General features: G+C 44.4%; 1 protein-coding gene across 2 annotated transcripts in view; it reads left to right on the plus strand.

Annotated features, from left to right (window-relative positions):
- The window catches only part of LOC144792346 (clustered mitochondria protein homolog), a 487,620-nt gene that overhangs the window by 438,398 nt on the left and 25,528 nt on the right, over positions 1-23,694 (plus strand). For both annotated transcript variants that reach the window (XM_078667308.1, XM_078667307.1), the window contains exons 21-22: positions 10,528-10,653; positions 11,145-11,266. In XM_078667308.1, the coding sequence (XP_078523434.1) occupies positions 10,528-10,653; positions 11,145-11,266 (248 nt within the window). The remainder of the gene's footprint in view (positions 1-10,527; positions 10,654-11,144; positions 11,267-23,694) is intronic.

Raw genomic sequence — 23,694 nt, forward strand, 5'->3', positions numbered from 1 at the left:
TACAGTGCATGACATGGTGAGTTGCTCCAAGGTAGTTGTGCACCATCCCAAAGGGATGTTTCATTTTCCATTTTTGACAAATGTTTTTGGTACAACGCTTCTCTGTAATAAGTCTGAAGCTTTATCTCCTTTGCACCGTTGTTTACAAGAGATCTTGGTACAGGCAGCATTAGTGTCCATTAAACATAATCTCTTTAAGCTTCCTGGCAGGCGCCATTGCTTTTTCTTTTTTAAAATGGTAGTGAAATTTTGCTACCACATCTCCCAACTGGGTATTTGTTTTTGGCAGAGTGGGACAATCTCAAAGTGCTCTGTCTAATTGTTGGATGGTTTGGTTCAAATAAGGACATAAACAGGTAAATTACAAAAGATATCATATTTGAACCTTCTGCTATTTCTTTCAGCCCCTCAAATCTGATATTCCCCCCCATGCACGGTTTTCAATCTCTTTGATTCTTGACAACACATCCTCCGTGTGTCTTTCCATTTCCTCGATTCATTTCACTCCTCTAAAGATGCAGTGCAGTTCTCGACCTCCATCACTATGGGGCCCACAGCATCCACATCCTTGCAGAGGTCATCATTCTCAACACTAGAGTGTTTTTTAAGTCTAAAGCATGCTGCTCAATGTACTTGCCACAATCTTCTCATGAATTCTTTCCTAAGGGTCTGCGGAGTATTTTGAAGGTCGGTTTTTTAGATGGCCATTGTACCGTGTGGCCATTTGGAGTAGTGTGCTAGTACCGGAGCTATCCTCTCTGCCCTTTTTGCACTGTTTACTCGTGGAGCATCCAATCATAACTGAGGCTCAGCATGTTGTTGTCTATAATTGTGTGGGTAACCTGTACATCTCAATGCTTTAACATTCAATATGCTTGCAGGGATTATTTATAATATTCAATAATGCCTGGTATAACATTCATTCTGCTGCAGGGGCTATTTATACTATCCAGTTATGCATGGAGCACATCTTTCTTTGGGTTTGTTACTTGCTCATATAACAACCAAGACCCCAATACCCACTGATGGAGGCCCAAATATCTTAGAAGGCCTACCCAGATTCTGTTTCTCTGATGTCTGTAGTCCTATTTGATTGCTCCTTAGTGTGATATGAAAGTAACAGTCATGCAGCAGTAGCAGTGATGCAGTCCTTTTCCTGGAGGTCTCTTTGCCTCTGTTGCTTGTGCACCATTTTCACCGTCTCCTCAAAGAGATAATTGGGTGCCAGGACCATGTCTACCATACTTCGCGCCAGACTGCTCCCCGCTTCCATGCCTTCCATGACCTTCTGTCTAACCTCAACTTTAAGCAACTGGTGCTCTCCCCCACCCACGATAAAGGACATATACTGGACCAGGTGTGGTCTAACACCACTTGCGTGACCTCCCCGCTAACCCTGCCTTGCCTTTGGTCAGACCATCTTATCCTTAAATTTAGGATTTGTGTTACTCACATCAGAACCACTGTGCCAATTGCCGGCAAATTAGCCAGAAACTGGAACGCTATGGATAAGGCTGCTTTTTTACAGTCACTAGCTAATGACGTTCCCTCCTTGGACAATGACATAAATCTGTCAGTTTCCTCTCTGACCGACTGGCTACAAACGGCCAGCAATCTCCATGCCCCTTACAAAAGAATTAAACTTGTACGGCGCACAGATGCCAATAGATGGTTTTCTGCCGATTTGAAAATCAGGAAACTGGCTCTCCATCACCTTGAGCGTCTGTGGCGCCGTGATTATGACACCGAGGGAAAAATCAAATATACTAGGGCAAGGAAGGAATATATGAATGCCATCTCTGCAGCAAAGGTAGAGTATTTATCTTCCCGTATACTAGACTCATCGAATAAATCTAAAGATATCTTCTCTGTCTTTAATGAACTGACCAACTTGGAGAATGTCCGTCCTAAAGTTATCCCTACTCAGTGTCTGTGTGACTCACTCAATACTTACTTTAGTGACAAAATCACAGACATAAAAACTAGCATTCCCCAATCAAAGACCCCAATCACGACCGGCATGGCAATAAAGACAGGCTCTGCCACGCTCACCAATTTCCAACCCATAACTCATGGCCAGCTCTCGGAATTAATGACGAGAGTCAAATCTGGCTACCCACTGGATATCTGTCCCCCTCGTATCTTGAAAGAATGCTTTTCCACCTACCCAACCCCTGTTCTTGCCCTTCTAAATGACTCCCTTTTGTCGGGCATAGTCCCGTCCGCCTTCAAAGAAGCCACGGTCATACCTCTATTAAAAAAACCTGGGGCGGATCCTGGATGTAAGGCAAACTATAGGCCCATCTCCCTATTGCCTTACCTGGCAAAAATTCTAGAGGCACACGTGGCGAAAACTCTCTCTAATTTTTTGGAGGAGTCCTCCTGCTTTGACCCTCATCAGGCTGGATTCCGGCCTGCACACTCTACCGAGGCAGTGGTCACTGCAGTTTTGGACACACTTCGAGACTGTGCTGATAGATGTTCTCCCCAGGCCCTGGTGCTCTTGGACCTGTCGGCCGCGTTCGACACGGTCGACCATAACATTCTGGTCGACCGTGTCGGACAGGCCGGCATACAGGGCGTGGCGGCCTGCTGGTTGAGATCCTTTTTGGAGGATCGTTCCCAAGCGGTGCGCCTGGGGGACCTGACTGGTGTTAAACAGTCCATTCCATGTGGAGTGCCACAGGGCTCCTCCCTGTCACCCCATCTCTAATATATAGATACTCCCCCTTATACAAACCCTGAGAGACAAACAGGTGAGAGTTTTCAATTATGCAGATGACCTGCAGCTACTTTTCACCATTGACAACTCCGAAAAATCTATTAGTCACTTCCAGTCAACCATGAGGTTTATTAAATCCTGGATGGATCAAAATCAGCTGAAACTAAATCCAGGTAAAACCGAACTGGTATTGACTGGGGACAGTGCTAAGTACTGGGGTCCTCACTATTGGACTTCAGATCTGGGTCAAGCTCCGCAACCATCACCATCGGCTAAAACGCTTGGAGTCATTGTGGATAGTGACCTCTCACTAAAAGCACAAGTGGGACAAGTGGTCTCCAAATGCTTTTATCAGTTAAAAAAAATCAGGAAGGTCCGGCGACTACTAACGCCAGAAGCTATTACCCAGGTTGTGATAGCCACTGTTCTGTCCCATCTGGATTACGCGAATGCCATCTACCTGGGTCTCCCAAACTATTTACTCAAGCGTCTCCAGATGGTGCAGAACTACGCTGCTAGGTTAATCCTGAAGCAACCAAGGTGGCAGGCAGCGACTCCCCTTCTCATCAAGCTGCACTGGCTGCCGGTCATACAACGCTGTTCTTTCAAAGCAGGCTGTATGATCTTTAAGTCGCTACACGGCAACAGCCCCAAATTCATTAATCAATTAATCACCAGATACGTTCCCTCCCGCAACCTTCGTTCACTCCACCTAGGCTTCCTCCAGACCCCTCCCTTCAAACTTAAACGTTCCGGAGGACGTAGGTTTGCAACTCTGGCCCCCTGCTTATGGAACACTTTCCCCCTGGATATCCGGTCCTGCCAAGATCTCTTACCTTTCCGGAAAGCACTGAAAACCTGGCTTTTTAGACAAGCTTTTTAATCTATTTTCCCCATCTTCGATTGTGTTACTGTCAATTTAGCGCCAAGAAACTAATCAGTGTTAGTGCGCTCAATAAATGATTTAATAACATAACATAACATAACATGCGCACTTCCATCTCAGGGTCAGGATCCCCTGCTTTTCTGCAATAAAGGTGATAGCGCTGAAAAGTATTCATTTTACTCAGTTCAACCCATCACTTACGAAGGTGGACTGTGCTTCCGCTCTTTTCTTCTTCTCCAAGTCAATAGATCTTTGCCACAGGTTTAGAATGGAGCATGAACTACATCACTTCAGTAGACCCCATCAATTTCAGTAATTAGCTCAGTCAATAATTAACGTTTTATGATCGGTTCAAACATCTTTATTTATCATTTAGGAGTTTAGTAAGTTTGTTTGTGTCTTTTTATTCAATTTGTAAATCAGATAAATCCGTTCACAGAAATATTGAGAAGGAAATCAAACTCCCCATTAAGAGCAGTTCAGGAAAACTCAGTCGAGTCTCCCTATGCGAGAAATGGGTGCTGCAGTAGCTACACACGAAAATGTATTAGGATATAGGAAATAAATTGAAGTAGTCACTGCCCAAGTGGCAAATTACTAAAGCTGTCAGAAGTAGCTCTCAGCTAAGGTCTAAAAAGGAGAGCAAGGAGAGAGTTAGAAAGAAATTCCTCATTAAGAGTAGTTCAGTTAGAATCTGCCTTACTTCCTAAGGAAAACACACATTAAAATAAAAGCACCCTCTACAAGAGACATCTGTTATTATTAGGACTCACGGTGGCCAAACGAGATATTGCGAGGGCCTGGAAGAATCCACAGGCCCCGTCACTCATCGCATGGAAGAGGGGCCTAGATTTCTGTATGGGGATGGAGAAGCCTATATTTCTTGCCCGAGGCTGCCCAGGTAAACATTACGAGATTTGGAAGAGGTGGGCCGATTACAGAGGTATTTGGCTAGAGCCCCCGAGAGAACACGACCCGGAGCTGGAGGTATGAGTGAGCTCTGACGTAGGATGTGTGTACGTGAATGGTCGGACTTGTCAGAAACCGTGCAGGGGGGGAGGGATCCGGGTGGGATGGAGTTGGGGTCAGTTGGGTTAATTCATTCATACTTGTTGCGTCCAATACAGATTTCTCATTTGAAACTCAGCGGCCTCTAACTATAAACTTGTTCAGGTTGCACTGCGTAACAATGAACTATTCTAAAGACAGAAACATTTTTATTCAGCTTCCTGAGTAAATCACGAGATTCACAGCTTCTTGTACGCTCTATTTGTTTTAATATACTGTTCTCTAGTCATTACTGTGTGAACACGTGGCAGCTAGATGCAATGAGAACATGTAGCATGTAAAGTACAGGTCATCTACCATGGTATAGCATTCCCTAAAATGTTTGTTGAAAAAGGCCTAGTCTTGTCCTTAGAAATAGAAATGCAAAAGAAATGATAGATTTGTGCATTTTGCACCACTAGTTTGTGTTTCCTTTCGAACACAAGCTTCACATTAATTCCACACTCAAACATACGTGAGTTTAATAAAGGCACATTTTTGTGACATGTCATTTCTGCAAAGTGGCTTCACATTAATGTCAAGCTAAGCATTTGGCTACAGTAATAGATTTATTTAAGCTAAAATTGTCTTCTCTATCAAAGGCCACAGGAGTGCTGCCGGTAGCACTGCCTCCGTCTTCCTCTAGCTGCGACTCATAGCAGTCATCCTGAACAGGGCCGTTTCTGCCATTAGGCAGGACTAGGCGGCCGCCTAGGGCGGCAAAATGGGGAGGGCGGCAAAAATCATGCAGGCAGTAGCACTGAGTGGAGTGCACTGTGCAAGCGCACCTGCTGCTTGTACATGCTGCTGCGCAGCGCAGCTTAGAGCGCACCATAGAGTAGTGTCGAGTCGGGAACAGCAAATATCTCTTGCCTCCTTAATCACCGTGGGCCAGATTGTCGAGGGCAAAGTCGGCATGCTGCCTCTCATTGTCCGCACAAGAACACACACCCAAGTCAATGCCTCGTGTACTGAAGAAAAATAACTGTTAGCAAACATACAGAATATGAGCACGACCCCCCCTCCTGTCTTCACCCCCAAAACTGAGGGGCCCTGAGGGTCACCCCTTCATTATTCAGAGCGACACAAAAAAGGGAAGGAGTGGCTACCAGAACTCTAGAACTCCTCGTCCGGAACAGATTAGCACTTGCTGACGTCCCCCCCCCCCCCACCACAAAACAGCAACAATCAGAATGCAGGCATACATGTAAACAGGCAACGCAGATATTGCTTCAGGCAATTTAAGCTATCCTAGCAAATGTGGCATCCTCCAATCCAATCACCCTGATACCAGAACGAGGATCTACTTTGTCAGTATCATCTCAGAATTCCTCTCTATTAGACATATTGTTTATTTGCTTAAAGTAACTGTCAGAATTACAACACATAAAGTAAAAGTACATATAAATCGTAGAATCGTAGAAATCTTCACAACATAGGCATGCTATTAAATAGTTATGTATCAAATTGCATCCACGCCGCGTCTTAGTACAGCATACAAAAGAAAAGACACGCCTCAGCAACGCAGAGCTGTAGGCTCCCCAACTTCTGCCGATCCAAGATAGCACAGTGAGTGCATCTGGAAAGAGGCAGGAGGTAAGGGTCTTGCTAGTGAATACAGGAAGTCCTGGGGATTTTCCGTACATAAGGGATTTTCGTAGCTGACCATCTGTGACCGCCAGATATAAGGCCATGCACTGAGAGAGAATTCATATTTTGAGATAACACCAGCGCAGGGCATTTACAGGGGGAAATTCCACCAATTGCGATTGCACCATCTCTTAGGTGAGTGAATGGAATAACTACTAGAGGACTGCTATCGATCCTACCCACTACAGAACCTAACAGTTTAGATACACTGGAACAAGTTTCTCATCACACTTGGGAAGACACAGCAAGACTGACCTTTCATACAAAAATTGATCACCTCCGTAATGGGGAATGGCACTGCCCATTGTGGATACATCTTCCAACCTCCATCTGCATCGGCGAGGGCCCTGGCACTTATTTTGCGTACAAATTAAGCACTGGTAGTGGGTATACTTTTGTAAAATTACACTCAACTGCTCTGCCCTCGCCTAGGCCCTTGGTTCCAAACCATTGGCAAGTTTGGGGTAGAGGCCCGAGGTGGAGGAAGGAAGGACCGTGGCTTTAGTTTCTGCACTCCTAGTGAGACTTGTGAACATGTGTGTGATGATGCTGGGAGAGTGTTTAAGAAATGTCGGGAGGGGCTTCTTGGCTGGAGATAGCTTTGTCTGCATAGTGCAGGCTGCTGGCATGTTGATGGGCAGCATCCAGTGAGGGTGAAGCTTGCAGTACGGCGCTGTACTTACTGTGTTCTCTTGGGCAGCAGCCTCTTGGTTGTAAGTGCAAAGGTGGCCCCTTGAAGCCCTTGATAATGCGGTCTGGTGACCGGCCATGTTGTCGTGTAATGTTGGCTTGGATCCTGGAGGGGTAGGCAGAATCTGAGGGCGCTTAAAAACTAGTGAACTTTGAAGCTGCATAAACAACTATGCATTTTGTTTTCTAGGTAGTTTCCCATTGGAGGTTGTAGACCTGCTGTTTGTTGGTGGCCTCTCGCGGTTTCCAATCTGATTTCAATGCAAACACCATAGGTTGTACATATTCAGTTTTCAACATTTTCAGGGACAGTGCATGGCGGAAACTTAAGGTGCACCCGCAGGTTGATGCAAACGGGTCTGCCAACATCCTTCAAACATCGCCTATCATCATCTTATCCCTTCTAGGAGGAAGAGAACCTTTGCTTCGGCCTCCCGAGGCCTCTACTTTGTGGAGCAGTCATCACTCCACGGTGGTCTAACCTGTATCCCTGAAGGAAAGGTCTTAGACTGTGCTTGGGTGGGACACCCTACAAAGGACATACAGGGTATTGGCACTCCACACAACAGGCCCTGAAGGGAGCCCTCTGACTTTGAATTATCGTCACTCTTTCCTAGTACTTCCTGCAGACTTCGGAAGGGGTTAGCCATTCCGCAAACCTGTATCACCCCCCTAAAGTCACCTCTTTTATCTTCAATGGGATCACCCACCCTAAACACCTAACTTCACTCGTCTTACACTCAGTGTGTTGAAATTAATAGACTGACAACCAGATGGTCGTATGGTCCATGATAGGGGGGCTAGTATGCACACTTCCCACCAACATTCACCAACCTTCACCCATCTTTGACCAAAACTCCTCAACAGATTCATAGCACAGCCAGAACAACACCCACATTTTATTTGAGCCCCCCCCCCATTATGTCCATATATTAAGCAGCATTAAGCTAAGTCCAATAACATCTTGCAGTAGACACTGGTGTAAATGATGGAAGGCGCTGTTTACTTTTCAGTATTTGTGTAAAGCCTTTGTCTCCTTGGTAAGTACCCCTGTTTCTCTTTTGACCCCACTTCCTAAACTCCACCGTATGCGAAAGTACAGCCATCCCTACAGATTCTCCCATCCCACATCATTTCAGTTGATGTATCCACAAGGGAGCAGAAGTCTACATACTGTGCTAGGTTTGGGTGTAGAATGAAGAGGTAAGGGTTGATGTCGGTTTGCAGACTGCAGTTTTAATTTGAGCCCTGGGGAATTTGTAGCTGTTTGTATATACAACCATGTCCTCTTGGTATGAGGGGTTTGCTTGCTTTTACCCAGCCTACTGTTGTGACCACAGCACATACAAGCATACAGTGGCCAACCTGGTGTTGTGACCACAGGCCTGAGCACAAACAAGCATACAGTGGCCAGCCTAGAGTTCTGATCACAGACCATAGAACATATAAGTATACAGAGGCAGGGCTGGTGGCTAGGCTGGAGATGTGACCACAATCCATAGCGCAAACAACCGTAGAGTGGCTTAATGTTTAGGTGACCGCGTTGTCAGTCCCCTGGATAGCTTGGTGCAACATTTGTTTGTCTAAAAGTTTAGCCTTTGTTCCACCTGGATGTGGTATAGCAAGGGTGCCTTGGATCCTATTGCTTGCAAGAAAAAATGCCCTCTCTTGCCCCCACAGTTGAGTACTAAAATCTAGCGCTCTGAGTAAATGTTGTAAGTTCAGACTGCACTACTGACAGTGGTTCCAGTATAAAAATGTATACACATGTTGTCAAAGTTTATCAATATTATGCTATGTATAATGCTCCCAAAATGTTCATTAAAAAATGAAAGCAAGAAAAAAATCATTTCGCTAAACTACTGCAAAATTTAAGGTACCATTTCTTTGCCGCATCATTTAATAACATGTGTTGATGCATGCTAGTATTTCCCAAAAATATTCACAATGGAAAATCAGTGTAATCAGTTTCAATAGGATTGTGGGAAACAAAAATAAACCAGCATTGGCAAGGCCAGTAGGGTCTGAAATTGGTGGTCAGCTTTTTAGTTTTGTCTCTGTGTGAATTGTTTTGGCATGGTTTTGGAAAACCTTATTGGTGTGGGAGCTACCAGGTCCTCACCATTATAACAAACATTGGCAAAAGGAAAAACTGTTTTTGGTCTCAAAAAGCACACACTGACACAGTTACTGGCACTGAACAAAATTACTTTTTGTGCCAATATGCTCCTCGTGAAGCCAGCCGATAGAGAGACAGAATTTTAATAAACGTAAAAGGTCATGGTCAACGCCAGACCAAATCAGGGGCTCAATTATTAAAGTTTCAAAAGTGCACCCATGGTATATGTCCTTGCATTAAGTGCAGCTATACGACTTTCGTGAATTCTCAATAATTTGCAGGAGTAGGGCAAGAAATACTAAATACATTTCCAGCATTTCTCAGTAAGGGAAAATATTAGAGAAGAGTTGTTGAAAACCCTTAAAACATGCAAGTTAGTTGCTTTGCACAGACTCAAAGGGGCATTCTAACCCTGAAAATATTGCTTACCGCTACCTTCAGCCCAGTATGTTGATCTGCGGAAACATAGTAACATAAGGGGATTGCAAGTATTCAAACACTACTATGGTATGAGCCCTGGCATAATCAGAGAGGCTATATCAGAGCTCTTATATAATGAGATTGCAGCCATAATTTGTCGCTGCACTACATGACACCAAAGGGACAAGTGAATTTTGTTACAGGACAAGTAGATTTATGAAGCAACCTGTCCCATGGACAAGTAGATATTTTATTAAATTCCACACCCCTGCCAATATCATGGACAGTGCTTATTTAGTTATTTAATGTTTGATGTGTTTTATTGTTTAATGTTGAATACAAGTTATTTTATATCTAATGCATTTATTCTTCTAGCTTGGATGACATGGGAGAGAGTGATGGTAGAAAAAGGGAGGGGGCGGCATTTTTCAATTCTCGCCTAGGGCGGCAAAACACCTAGAAACGGCCCTGATCCTGAAGGCCCTGAGTTGCTCCGCTCTCATCCGAGTCTGAAATGTCCAAATCCCGCCAGTAAGCGGGTGCATCGCTGTCTCCAGGCCGAGAGGGACCAGGCAGTCACCACTCAGGGACACCACTAGGAGTGTATCATTATTATTTCTAATCGTGGGCAGTGAGGTTTTGTGTGTGCTTAGATTGCCTTATTGCCATTTTTCCTCAACTTTTCATGAGACTGCTTCCAAATTCTAGGCCAGCTGCTGTTGTTTTACTCCTACAGGGTGGAAAAGGGTCCATGCACATTCTAATGAAAAAAGAACAATTTATTATGTTTGTGTCTACATTAAGAATTCTAAACAATAAACCTTTTGACGATAATTTCAAATAAGCAATACTTTTAAAAAAGATTATACAATATTTCCCTACATGCATATACATTGAAATAGCTAATCAATCTAAATATTGTTTCATATATGATGCAATGTTGTGACTTAGATTTCGATAAAAAAACTTTTTTTTCTCTATCTATACATGTAGGTCTTCCTTGCATTATTCTGCTTTGCAAATGCTCAGCTTCCAGTGGCCTTGAAACTACTTTACCGTGCACGCTACCTGATGCTTCTTGTGACTGGAGAGGATCATCCTACAATGGCTACTCTGGATGTAAGTACATAGAAGGGCATTGTTTTAGTTCATTAAAGATGTTTTGTAGCAGCTCTTGTAAAACAGTTATTTTACTGGTCTAATATTTACTCTGCTTCCAACTATACGTCTTAAATAGTTGTTTTTCCATGTTTGAAAATTCTAAAAAATCTAAAAGAAAACCCTTTTTACGTGGAACTTTCACCAATTTACAAATTAGATTACTACAAGTGTATATGTGCACCTTAAGTGTTCGTGTTATGCCTCTCAGTACTGGAGCTCTTGCTGCAGGGTGGATGTATGTACTGATCAAAGACTTGTTCCGTTTTGAATTTTCTTGAATAATCAACTACTAAATTGTATAATACTTACCACGTGATGATTAGTATAGAGGAAAGGACGTGTTGTGGCGTGCCAGTTATACATGAACAATAGCTCACTTGGCAAATCAAATAATGTTATCTTTCCAGGAACAGTGTATTAACCTACTTTCTTCCCACCATTGTTGACAGAGTAACATTGGTATAGTTCTACAAGCTGTTTCGGAATGTGATCTGGCTATGAGGTTCCTTGAGAAGGCTCTGGAGATAAATACCAAGTACCATGGAACGAAATCTCTGCAGACTGCACTCAGGTAATGATGTTATTTTAACATTAGCTCAGAAAGGCTAAGTGGTGCTTTTGTGATGTAAAGTTTGGGTCCCTTTAAATAAAACCTTTTCAGTGGGTCATGGCTCATGCTAACATCCTGCAGTTCATCTTCCATGTTTTAGCTCATATAAGACCACAATAGTCTAATATGATGTCCCTGTGAGTCTCCAATATGCCTTTTAAGAAGAATGGGTTCATTAAACTTATTTACAACTGTTTTGGAGTGTGATGTCAAACATGCTTTTTGAATTATCGTCTTCAATTCAGACAATATTCTCTATGGCATGGTAATAAAAGCAAGGCCTATTTGAAAACATATTATCCCGCTACAAGTTTCCTTCTCTTGTCCAGAACAGATTTTTATTTACAGTCTATGTAACAATGTTAAAAAAGAAAGGTTCTTAAAGCAAACTTCCCATGGTCTGACAAACAGGGTGATTACTTAACTTTTCAAAATCTCCTACATTCAAGTGATTTGAGGATGCATATGTATATGCCAGTATTTGTTTTACAATTTGGAAACAATTTGTCAGACTGCACCAACCTTTTACTGGATCCAATGGGACCAATGCACTCTTCCGTTTCTCCTCGCCTCCACCACTGACCAAATACTATGAGAATATGGGGGCCTTTAGAAGAAACAGCGAAAGGAGAATGGAATAAGAGAGAGACCAGAGGCTCTGCATATCCCCACTCTAATTTGCCGTAAGCAGGATGGGTATGCCCAGATGCACACTGTATCAGTGGAACCAAGCCATTTTCTGCTTTTGCACCCATATAAAGGCTAAACCAGTCCTAGGTTGCTTGTGTTCCGGTTAAGGGGAGACCTGGCCTGGCTGTTTGGGCTGGACTGATCCCATTGGAGCAGGGTCAAGACTGATTTGCATATAGCTGGGTCGAAAACTGAGATGGCATGGTGTGCAAAATAACAATGGATTGGGGGATGTGGCCCGAGTAATTACCAGTGCTCAGAATATTTCAAGCATTTAATTGATCACTTTTTGTATACATTAGTATAAAAATAATTCCCATGGACATACTGTTTGAAATTATTGTTGTAATAGCCCAATATTCATAGTCACAAATCCCCTTTCCCCACTGGCATTCTTGCAGCAAGAGTGAAATCAAAGTACTTGTTTTAGGATTTTCATTATTCCAGACACATAGGAGGGCAATGTAATCTGAAAATTGTAGAGCAATGCGAATTAGAAGGAGTGGTGAGCAAGAGAAAAGGCCAATTGAAAAGTGAGGTATAGAAAGACATATCCAGAGACTAGTAGAGCATGAGGGGTGATGTGTAGAAAGAGAGATAAGTTTTAGAGACAAGCGGTGAAGTGGAGAGACATCGATAAGGTAGGGAAAGGTGAAGGTGAGGTTGAAATGGTTTTAGACCAAGTGTAGGAAGCTGGCTTTTTATGTAGTGTACCAAAATTAGGTACATTATGTAGAAAGTTAAGAAGACCCTTATTGGCTTACAGGACTTAAATTAATAATTCCAAATGCTCTCTTTTGTGGCAGTGTGGGCGAGCAGTTTAGGCTAATCAAAGGGTAGTGGTAAGCATTTGTTGAACACACAGGGTCAATAAATTAAACATACACTCAAGAAGAAACTCGGGACCAATTAAAAAAAATAGGATATCATTTTTATATAATTTAGACACCAAGACCATTGGAATCTGGTAAGTACTTCAAACAATATCAAATTATACAGTAAAAACTGTAGAAAATTACAGCTGTCAGATTTGAGGTCTGAGCCTCGAACGCGGTAATGTTATCCTATGGGAGAAACATTCACTGCATAGACACACTTACAGACGACTTACAGGACTGTTCTTCTGGACTTAAGGTAAGTAGGACCCAAGGTCCAAAAAAGCACCAAGAGTTCAGGTTTACCTGCCCTGGGGTGTCCGGGTGCAAAGGTGCTGAATGCTACCAGTTAAAGTCAATTTGAAAAGTACCTGTAAGAAAGAGGTTGCCAGGGGGGCTTGGAGAACCAGTCCGGCAGAACCTAAGGGGGGGGCTCAGCTATTGAGGGGTTCTGGACCACAGAGACACCATCGGTTTACATAAGCCTAGGCTGAGAAGCTCAGGTTCAAAGGTGTTTTGTCCGGCGAATCGGTGAGTTAAAGGCTGTCACTGTTCTCGGGGGGTTTTGTAGAAGAGGGAAAAGAAACACAGCAGAGCCATTCTTTGTGTGGAGCTGGACTCTCTTGAAGTACCTCAAGGTGCAGGTAAGTTTCGGTGGCGGTGGTGTTCCGACTGAACACAAACAAGCCTTGATGCTTGAAACTGGCTCCGGTACCACGGTGTTGGTGCAGGGTGACTCTGGGGTTACTGGAGTCTCCCAACTAGACCTCCTGGAGCACAAAGACAAGGGGATGGATCTGACATCCTGGAGCACAAAGACCTCTTGCTGGGGTGCTACTCCTTCGTTGGGCAAAACAGTGTACCGGGCAGCTGCAGTCAGTGTCTGCTTTTGCAGGGGAGTAGCTCCTCTACTCCAAGGGAGATGTTGCTGGGTCGAGAAACTCATGGGCAGACCTCTAAGTATTTGGGGAGGCTGTTCTACTTCTGGATGAGTCAGTGCTGGTGTTTGCTGAGAGAGCAACAGTCACGCAGGGTTTTGCGCCAAAGGTGATGCTGATCCACAGTTCTCACATCTTCGGCCTTTCTTTGTTGTTCTTCATTCAGGCAGACAAATCTGAGTTTCTGGTGTCAGGAGGCTACCTAAATACAAAATGTAACGGTGTTGAGGAGATTGAAGGATAGTAGCCAGCAGGCTACTTCCCATTGGGGTCACAATACCCCTATATGACCACTTCCTGTGGGAGATGGGCATTACCCTATCTCAGAGTTCCAAATTCCACCAAAACAAGATGGTGGAACCCTTCTTTCATGGAGTACATAAGATAGCCCCCCTTAGGGGTGTGACTAGCCTGGTGGTGCAACACACCTACATGCTAAGCTAATTTCCCGCCTGTCCTGGTGCCAAATTGGGGGCAGGGGGTGGCATCCCCCAGGTCTGGGGAAAGTCGGGGCTGGATATCAAAGGCGGCATGGGCTTTGAAGCCCTTGGCCTTGGTATGCTAAATCACTAGCCATCCAGCTGCAGGAGGTGTGAACGCCTTCTTCTTGAGCAGGAAGGTGTTTGGCCTCAGACAGTGCAGGCTCTCACCTGAAGAGTGTCAGATACTCATCAGTGGTAGCAGGTTGGTCGATCCCCATCAGCCAGCACAATAGATAATGGTAGGTTTTTCAGGGGGCACCTCTAAGGTGCCCTCTGAGTGCATGACAAAATGAATCTTGTGCTGGCAACAATGCAGGCTTATTAAGACAAAATGTTTGATACCAAACACCATAGGTTTCAGTAAAGCCATCATGTAGCTAAGGAACTCATAGTGTCCAGTACATATACTTAACATGTCTTTTCTGTGCACTTGTACCTTCTAGCAATTGTATTGTATTGTAATTGCATTTATATAGCGCTTACTACCCCTGACGAGGAGTTGAATCGCTTTTTCGGCGAGTAGCACGCTTCTCCGGGACCCATAGAGGATTAGTGTTGAATTAGTATAGTGAAACATGCAAGTACATTTTAAGTGGTGAATAGATTAGTCAGTTATTTGGATTTGGAATGATAGCAGAAGGATAGAGGAGGACAAAGGTTTGTATTTATATAGCGCTTGTTGACGCACGGTATTCAGGAAGCCTACAAAGGAATAGTGGTGAATAATATGGTGGAATATGAAGTAATTTCAGTGTTGGATATTAGTCAGTTACTTGGAGTGAGAAGGATAGCGGAGGGATAAAAGGGGAAGAAAGATTTTCATTCATATAGTACTTGTTACCCCTGATGGGTGTTGAATCGCTTTTCTGGCGAGTAGCACGCCACTCCGGAACCCATAATGGATTAATGTTGAAAATTAGTATAGTAAAACAATATGAAGTAATTTGAGTAGTGGATATGTTTTCAGTTATTTGGGTAGTATATTAGTATAGTTTAATATGGAATTTGAGAAGTGAACATGTTAGTCTGTTCATTTCGATTGAAAAGGATAGTGGAGGGATAAAAGTGAGATTCTTTTTAGGTCTTAGCAATAGGAGGAGGCTTTTGGATGAGTAAAAAGCAGTTTTGGAGGGGAGGACTCAGAGGAAAGAGTTTAGAAAGGTTTGTTTTGGGGGATCGGTATAGTAAAAGAGGTGTCAGATGATGCAAGGAGGGGTAGAGTAGGAGAGAGTCTAGAAAGGGTTATTTTGGCAATCATAGTAGTGGTATGGGGTTTGGGATAAATGAGAGAGTGGATGTAGAGGATATATTGATAGATGTATAGGATGAGAGATAGGGTAGTGCATTTGAAGGAGTAGTAGAAGAAGTTTGAGATGAGTCAGAAGGTTGGGCTAGAAGATATATTGAGCGAAGTATAAGCTGAGAACTAGGGTAGTGCATTGAAAATGCTAAATTAGAAGAAAGTGATAAATATATAGATCCATAATTACATTGAAAGTATGTAGCTACATAAAGAAGGTAAGTATATGTAAATTAAACATATTGATAGAGGCACAGGATGAGAAATAAGGTAGTGCATTGGATATGCTTTTTCAGGAGAAAAGTAACAGACACACAGATCCAAGTACATGGAAGGTACATAGATGCACTATGGAAGTATGTACATGTAGACCAAAGATTATTTTTATTTATTTATTATTATTTTTTATCTCAACAACATAATTATTTCACATGTTTATACAAAGTAATACACGAAGATAGGTACATATCTATAGTGAAAAATGCTTGTATACAGAGGAATATGCTGTAAATTTCTGTTTGTGTATGGTGCTTATGTGGGTAAGAGCCAAATCTTGAGGAGTTTTCTGAAGATAAGGTGGTTTTCGGTGGACCTTATGTTGGGGGGTAAAGAGTTCCATAGTTTGGCTGCTTGAACAGAGAAGGATGTGCCACCCATGGTTTTTTTCTTGTATGGTGGGATTTTGAGGCGAGATGCTCCTTTAGAGCGGAGGTTCCTTTGTTGAATGTGTTTGGTGATTTTATTCCTGATGAAGAGCAGTCCCATTCTATGTATTGCTTTGTGGGTGATACAAAGCAGCTTGAACGTGGATCTTCTGGCAACCGGTAACCAATGCAGGGCTTTCAAGGCGGGGGAGATGTGGTCTCGGGGTTTGATATGCAAGAGTAGTCTGGCAGCCGAGTTCTGAATCCGTTGTAATCTTTTCATGGTCGTTAAAGGTGATCCGTGGTAGAGGCTATTGGCGTAATCGAGTTTGGACAGAACAAGGGAGATGGTAGCTTGGACCTTGTGTGGAAATCCCAAATTAGGGAAAATTCGTCGCAGCGTTTTTATAGTAGCAAAGCTTGATCTTGCTAGTTTGTCCACTTGGGCATTCATCGACAGCTTGGAGTCCATGGTCATACCGAGATTTCTTACTTCCTTCGATACTTTAGGCAGTGATCCCAGTTCATCAGGCCACGCGGCAAGCGGGTTGTAATGTTTCCAATCACCTGTCATCTGCATAGTTATAGCACGTGAGGTAAAATTTATTGATCAGTACTGGTAATGACTTCATGTAGATGTTGAAAAGTATGGACGAGATGATAGAGCCTTGAGGACCCCTGCTTTTGTGGAGTATGGTTTGGACGAGAAAGGTGGGGTATGGATGACATTAGTTCTGTTTCGAAGGTAGGACGCGGTCCAGTCTAAAGCAGTTCCCTCTATGCCGGCTTCATAGAGTCTTTGTTTCAGAGTGTCATGGTCAACCGTGTCAAAGGCAGCTGAGAGGTCCAAGAGGAGTAGCGCAGTAACCCTGTTGCGGTCAACTGTATTCTTTAGGTCAAACGCTGCTCTTTCTATCAGCAAACAGCACTGGGGCATATCTGCTTGTGCAGATATGCCCTCAAATGTAATATAATGCACCACGCCTTAGGGCTACAAGGCCTGCTGTAGGGGTGACTTACATATATTACATGCAGTGACTTTTGCATGGCATTTAGTGAGTGTGCCATGTCGTGTTTTCTCTCATGGTTTGCACCATGGCACAAAGTCTGCAGTGGTAGGATACATGCAATTTGTATGGGGATCCCTTATGTGGCATAATACAAGCTGCAGCCTTTTGGACCCTCTTTAGTACCCATGCCAGTTACTAGGGGCTTACAGGGGTGGTAAATGTTATGCAAATTGTGTTATAATTAGACTATTTACCTTGTTTTTAGGTAAAGACCACTGGTACTGGGGCCTGGCTAGCAGTGACCCAGTGCACATCAGTCAAAAAACATCAGCACCAGTGGCAAAAAGTGGAGTTGACCATGACAAAAAGGGGCACTTTCCTATAGTGAGAGAGTGAAGTTGAGGGGGTGGTGGGGTCTAGATAGAGAGGTGAGATAGTGAGGCTATAAAGAGAGAGAGAGAGGGGAGGTAGAGAGTTTGAGTTGAAATAAATAGAGGCGATAACGTTGATAGATAAGAAAGCAGATAGCAAAAAAGGTAGAGAAATAGAGTTGTAGAAAGGAGTAAAGTAAAGAGAGGTGAGGAAAAGGGAGCAGGCATAGAAAGAGAGGGAAGGTAGAGAGGTGAGGTAAGGTAGAAAACAAATGATGGGGTAAATTCAAAATGCAGTTAGCAACAGAGATAGGGGGGAATAGGTGAGATACAGAGAGATGTGATAATGAGTGAGTTATGAGGTAGCGGGAGTAATAAGGTAGAGAGGCAAGGAAGAGGGTGTGTGAAAGATAGAGATTGGTGAGGTGGAAAGAAGTGGATCAAGAGAATGAGGTGAGGTCAAAAACAAAATGAAGTTTGGTGAAGTAGATTGAGTAAAGAGACAGAGAGGTGTGATGGTAACATCAGTGAGGTGCAAAGATAGGCTTGAAGTAGAAAGAGGAGTGTAGTAGGGAAGTAGAGCTAGTAAACAGAGAATAATAAGAAGACGTAATAGGAAAATAAGTGAGGTCCAAAGACAGGTGAGAGGTGGGGTAGGGAGGTATATTTGAGAGAGGTGAGATAGACAGAAGTGAAACAGAGGGGCTTATTTACAAACCCCTTGCGCCGCAGGTGCGTCACTTCCTATATGGGAAAACGTGACGTACCGGTGGTGCAAGGGGCTAGTATATATGCCACCGTGTATGTGAAAGAAAGGTGGGGTAGATACATAAAGATGTAATATAGATAGAAAGGGGGAAAGAGAGGGGATGAGGCAGAAGAGTTGAGGTGAAGTAAAAGTAAAGACATAAGCTATATAGTTGTGGATGAGAAAGGGAGGTAGAGGATGGTAGACACCAACAGTGAAAACAAGATTTAGTGGTAGTCACTAGTCAGCTAACGGGATAGATAGAGAACTGAGGTAGAAAGGACAGAAGGAATTTAGTGATTGCTGAGGCAAAGAAAGATGGGGGTATAACATGATAGAGAGGTAGACGGTGTTAAAGTAGAGGAATCTGAGATATAAAAAGAGAGATGGGAGATGAGAGGGTAGGCAAGTTAAACAGGAGTGATGCTATGAAAAGTACATAAGAGGCAGGTAGATGATGCTGTGAAAAGTACATAAGAGGCAGGTAGACAGATAAGTAGAGAGAGAGAGGTAAAATGAGGTCAGGAAGGGTGAGAGATTACAGAAATAGGTTATTAGAGAAAAGAAAAAGTAGATATAGAGTCAGGAAGCAGGGATGGGCCCTAGTCAATTGTCCACTTTCGCCACAATTTAAAACAGCTCTGTGAAAAGAGGCAACCAAAATACCAGGTGTTTGGTTCAATTCATCTCCCTACCCCCATTGATTGTATGCTTTAACAGGACATGGGAAAATATATTTTGGCCTTTATATGTCTAACCACATAGCCACCAGATACCTGCTATTTTCAGAAGCACTAAGTGGCAAACAAAAAAAGCTCACTCCCGCCTCTCAGATGACATGGTGGAGATCACATTGAAAAGCCTAATGGCCAAATTGAAATGTTTTCATATAGCTTTAGGTGTGGTTGAGTCCTCTACTGCAGATCATGAAATTAGTTAAGATGCTACGAACAGACCTGCCACTCTCACTTCCTGACTAGATATCACTAATAAAATTGTGTACACTGCGAAGGCAACAATTTATCCCACCCCTGATTGGGAAATCTTCAAAGGAAAATCCAGAATCTGGAACACAGAAGTGGGAGGGATAACATCTGCATTTTTGTGGTGTAAGAAAAACAATTGGGTACACACATAACAGCATTCTCTAGGGGCCCGATGTAGGTAATCCCAGATTACCGATTCTTAAATACCGAATCATACCGATTCGGTATTTAAGAACAGGCAAATGGGATGTAGGTAATTTTATCGAAAAAATTACCGAATCGGTAAGTTTCGGTAAATACCGATTCGGTAATTGCCATTCATTCCTATGGGCCTGGAGGCCCATAGGAATAAATGGCAATTACCGAATCGGTATTTACCGATTCGGTAAAAGGGGGAAACTTTGAAGGGTGGCAGGGTGTCACTTTGACACCCTGTTGCACCCCTCAATTGTGTATGGGTGCACATGATGCAGACATACATGCCCGTTGGGCATGTATGTCTGCAACATGGCACTGTTGGAAAAGCAAAAAAAATGCTTTTTCCAAGGTTTTCATTATTTACCACCAATTTGTAGTTGGTGGTAAATAACGAATCCTAAAAGGGGAAAAGCACTCATTTGAGTGCTCCCTCCATAGCAAAAGCGGTAATTTATCGATTCGGTATTTTAAGGAATCAGTGATTTACCGATTCCTTAAAATACCGATTCGGTAAATTACCGAATCAGTAAAATGCCCACCTACATCTCATTTTCCAAATACCGGTCGGTAACGGCCAAAATTACCGAATTTCGGCCTTTACCGACCGGTATTTGCCTACCTACATCTGGCCCTAGATCTTTTATACAAGAGGCAGTGGGCCTCTCTTTCCACACCCTTTGGAATGCCAAAAGTTGAATAGGGTACAGTCTCTAAAAGAAGACAATTGAGGCAACCATAGGCTTATAATTGTTTCCCAGTGAAGACAAAATTATAGGAGAGAAATCAGTTAAGAATAATGGTCCATTCCAATTATTTGGATAACAAAATACACATTTCCATTGATGTCTCCCATGAAACGAATATCAAAACAAAGAACTATCTGATTCTACACCCTGTGCTTTGAAAATCAGAAATAGGATTTGCACTACAGTAACCAGCCATCATGTAGTTCACAGTGGATGAACGCTCTGAAGAATATATGGCCCAGAAGACATAGAGATTGTTAGATTCATTAGATGTATCTTCTATCGAAACGGCAAAGTGGCCTCCCCACACTTTCCTCAAATTAAATCCATGAATGCCCGACACCAAATGACAATACACAAGACCGGACTAATGCCAAGTATGATCGTTACATGTGACAGTTAGTGGAACAGGGCTACCCTCCAGTTCAGTTTAATCCTCTCCAAACCATTATGCCCTGAACAGAGTGTGTGATGACATTGCTGGGTAACGAAAATCCTGAAAATACATACCCAAAATGAACATGCCATATTTACCATTTGAGCTATATTCCCGCATAAGGCCTGGTAGAAAGTTATGTTAACCCATGTTACCTCTGTCATAGAAAATAAAAAATTTCCTAGCTTACGTAACGGAAAGTTTCAATTCTATTAAGGACTAGGAGGCGAGGATTATGCAGTCCTTTCTTCTCTTTATTAAAATAGCAAGTTCAAAGTAACATCACCAAAAACTTAAAATGAACCACAACTCCCATGAGCACATGGGGCACAGTGTCCATAGCAACTATCATCCAATGGCGAGGTCATCCGCCGTATATCTGGTGCTGACGTCCCTTCCGCTTCCTCTTCTTCTCTGTGAGGAACCGTCTCGGAACATCTCATCAGTCCATCTTCTGGTCTTGTCCTACACCAATACAAGACACCCCGTTATCCAAATTCTTCTCCAAGGAAGGAAGCATAACAAGGAAGTATACCTCGCATCCAACAACAAAGTACCATTGTGAATATCATGTCAAGCAGAGTTTAGCACACAGAAAAATATAGTAGGATTGTAACCAGTATAGTGCAGCAAACAGAATATACATTTGAAACCCATATTGTAAGATGATATTTACTGAACTTACGCAGCCTCCAGGGTGGGACGAGACCACCAAGTCTCGGGAGGGATAATCCTCGCCTCCTAGTCCTTAATAGAATTGAAACTTTCCGTTACGTAAGCTAGGAAATTGTTCATTCTATGTCAGGACGGAGGCGAGGATTATGCAGGTTTAAAGCTGATCCACCACCAATGTTGCAGCGCCATAGATGGGTTTGTAATAAAACTTTTTGAACGTGGACTCGGAGGACCAATCCGCTGTGTTCATGATGGCTTCCAATCTACCACCTACCTGCACTGCCTTAGAGGCCATTGCACCCCTCGTGGAGTGAACCCTAAATCCTGGTCACGTCCACCCCCGCTTCGGTCATGATCCAACGGACCCACCTAGCGATGGTTGGAGAGGAAACCGCCCTAAAAGGCTTCTGCAGGGCGATGAGGAGCTGGTGTTCCCCCGGAGGGCGGTATTCCGTCATCATCTCCTCATACGCCCTAAGACACCGTACCACACAAAGCTTGGGTTGATCTGGAAATTCCGGATAGGATACCGACCTGATATTAGTCTTAGTCCTCCTTGCTATCGTGAAGGTCACTCCATCAGGAGTGAACATCCGCGCCGTGATATCCAACGCTCTCACGTCAGAGACTCGCTTACACGAGACCAGGCACAGCAGAATCGCCAACTTTGCCGACAGTTGTTTCCTGGAAAGGTGTTGATTATCTGGCCATGAGCGTAAAAAACGCAGAATGATGTTCACATCCCAGAGGCAATTATACCTGGGTTCCGGGGGTTTAGACAGCCGAGCCCCTCTCATTAGTTTGCAAACCCAAGGGTGCTCCCCCGCCGGTTTCCCATCGATGTGGGCATGTCCCGCCGAAATGGCGGATCTGAAAGAATTAATAGAGCGATAGGCCAGCCCTGAGTGCGCCAACTCAGCCAAGAAATTCAGGATGTGACTAACGTCTGACCCCACGGGATCGGCGTGTCTTCCCAGACACCAACGACGCCATCGTTGCCAAGCCGAACGATACCTCTTGACGGTTCCCGGGGCCCAGGCCCGACGGATGAGGTCCTCAGCGTCCGCCGAAAGGCGTTCGTCTTGCCAACGTCCCCTGAGATCCTCCATGCCATAAGGGATAAGGTCTCTTGAAGTACCAGCGGATGCGGTTCTCCCAGGGGACCCGATAGCAGTGAAGGGAACAAGGGCAGTAGAATCGGACAATCCCAAGAGAGTTCCAGCAGCTGCGGGAACCACGCCTGGGCTCGCCAGAAGGGGGTCACCAGGACCATGCACGCGTGCTGACGGCGAACCTGCGCCGCCACTCCTGGAATCATCAGGAATGGGGGAAACGCGTAGGCCAGCTCGTGCGACCAATCCTGCAGGAACGCGTCAACCGACAACGCCTCCGGGTCCGGTCTCCAACTCACGAACCTCGGGAGCTGCCGATTGAGCCTGAACGCGAATAGGTCCACCGAGCATGGACCCCACCTGGCCATCAAACCCTGGAAGACTGACCGCTCCAGTCGCTGAAATCGCGGAAGTTCCTTGAATGCCAGTCCGCAATCGAATTCTGTGTTCCCGGAAGGTACTCCGCTGTCACCGAAATCTGCTTCTCCAGGCAGTAGTGCCAGAAGTCCTTCGCCAGTTCCGCCAAGGCCCGGGACCGAGGGCCTCCCAGGCGATTGATGTACTGCACCGCTGACACATTGTCCATGCGCAGCAGGATGCAACACGACACCTGATGGTGAGTCAGGGACCTCACCGCAAAGGAGCCCGCCAGTAGCTCCAAGCAGTTGATGTGCAGATGGAGCTCCTCCTCCGACCAACGGCCCCCCATAGTTCTATCGCCACAGCGCGCTCCCCAACCCGACCTGCTGGCATCCGATTTGATGATCAGGTCCGGGCTGGAACCGAAGATCGCTCTCCCGGACCACGCACTCATGTGCTCGATCCACCAACGCAATTCCGTCCTCGTCTCGTCCGTGAGCGAGATGAGTTCGGAATATGTCAGCCCCTTCCTGAGGTGTTGCGCCTTCAATCGCTGAAGGGCCCTGTAATGAAGGGGGCCCGGGAAGATCGCTTGGATCGAGGACGAGAGGAGGCCCACAATGCGGGCCAACTGACGAAGGGAAATTCTGTCCTTCCTCAGAACCTGAGAGAGTTCCTTGCGGATTTTGGTCACTTTCTGCTGGGGAAGGCTGAGGGAGGCCGTCCCCGAGTCGATCAGGAACCCCAGGAAGGTAATCTGCATCACCGGGCGAAGCTCCGACTTCTGGGCGTTTATCACAAAACCCAGATCTTGGAGC

The sequence above is a fragment of the Lissotriton helveticus genome, chromosome 11, assembly GCF_964261635.1.
Source record: "Lissotriton helveticus chromosome 11, aLisHel1.1, whole genome shotgun sequence".
NCBI classification, from domain to species: Eukaryota; Metazoa; Chordata; class Amphibia; order Caudata; family Salamandridae; genus Lissotriton; species Lissotriton helveticus.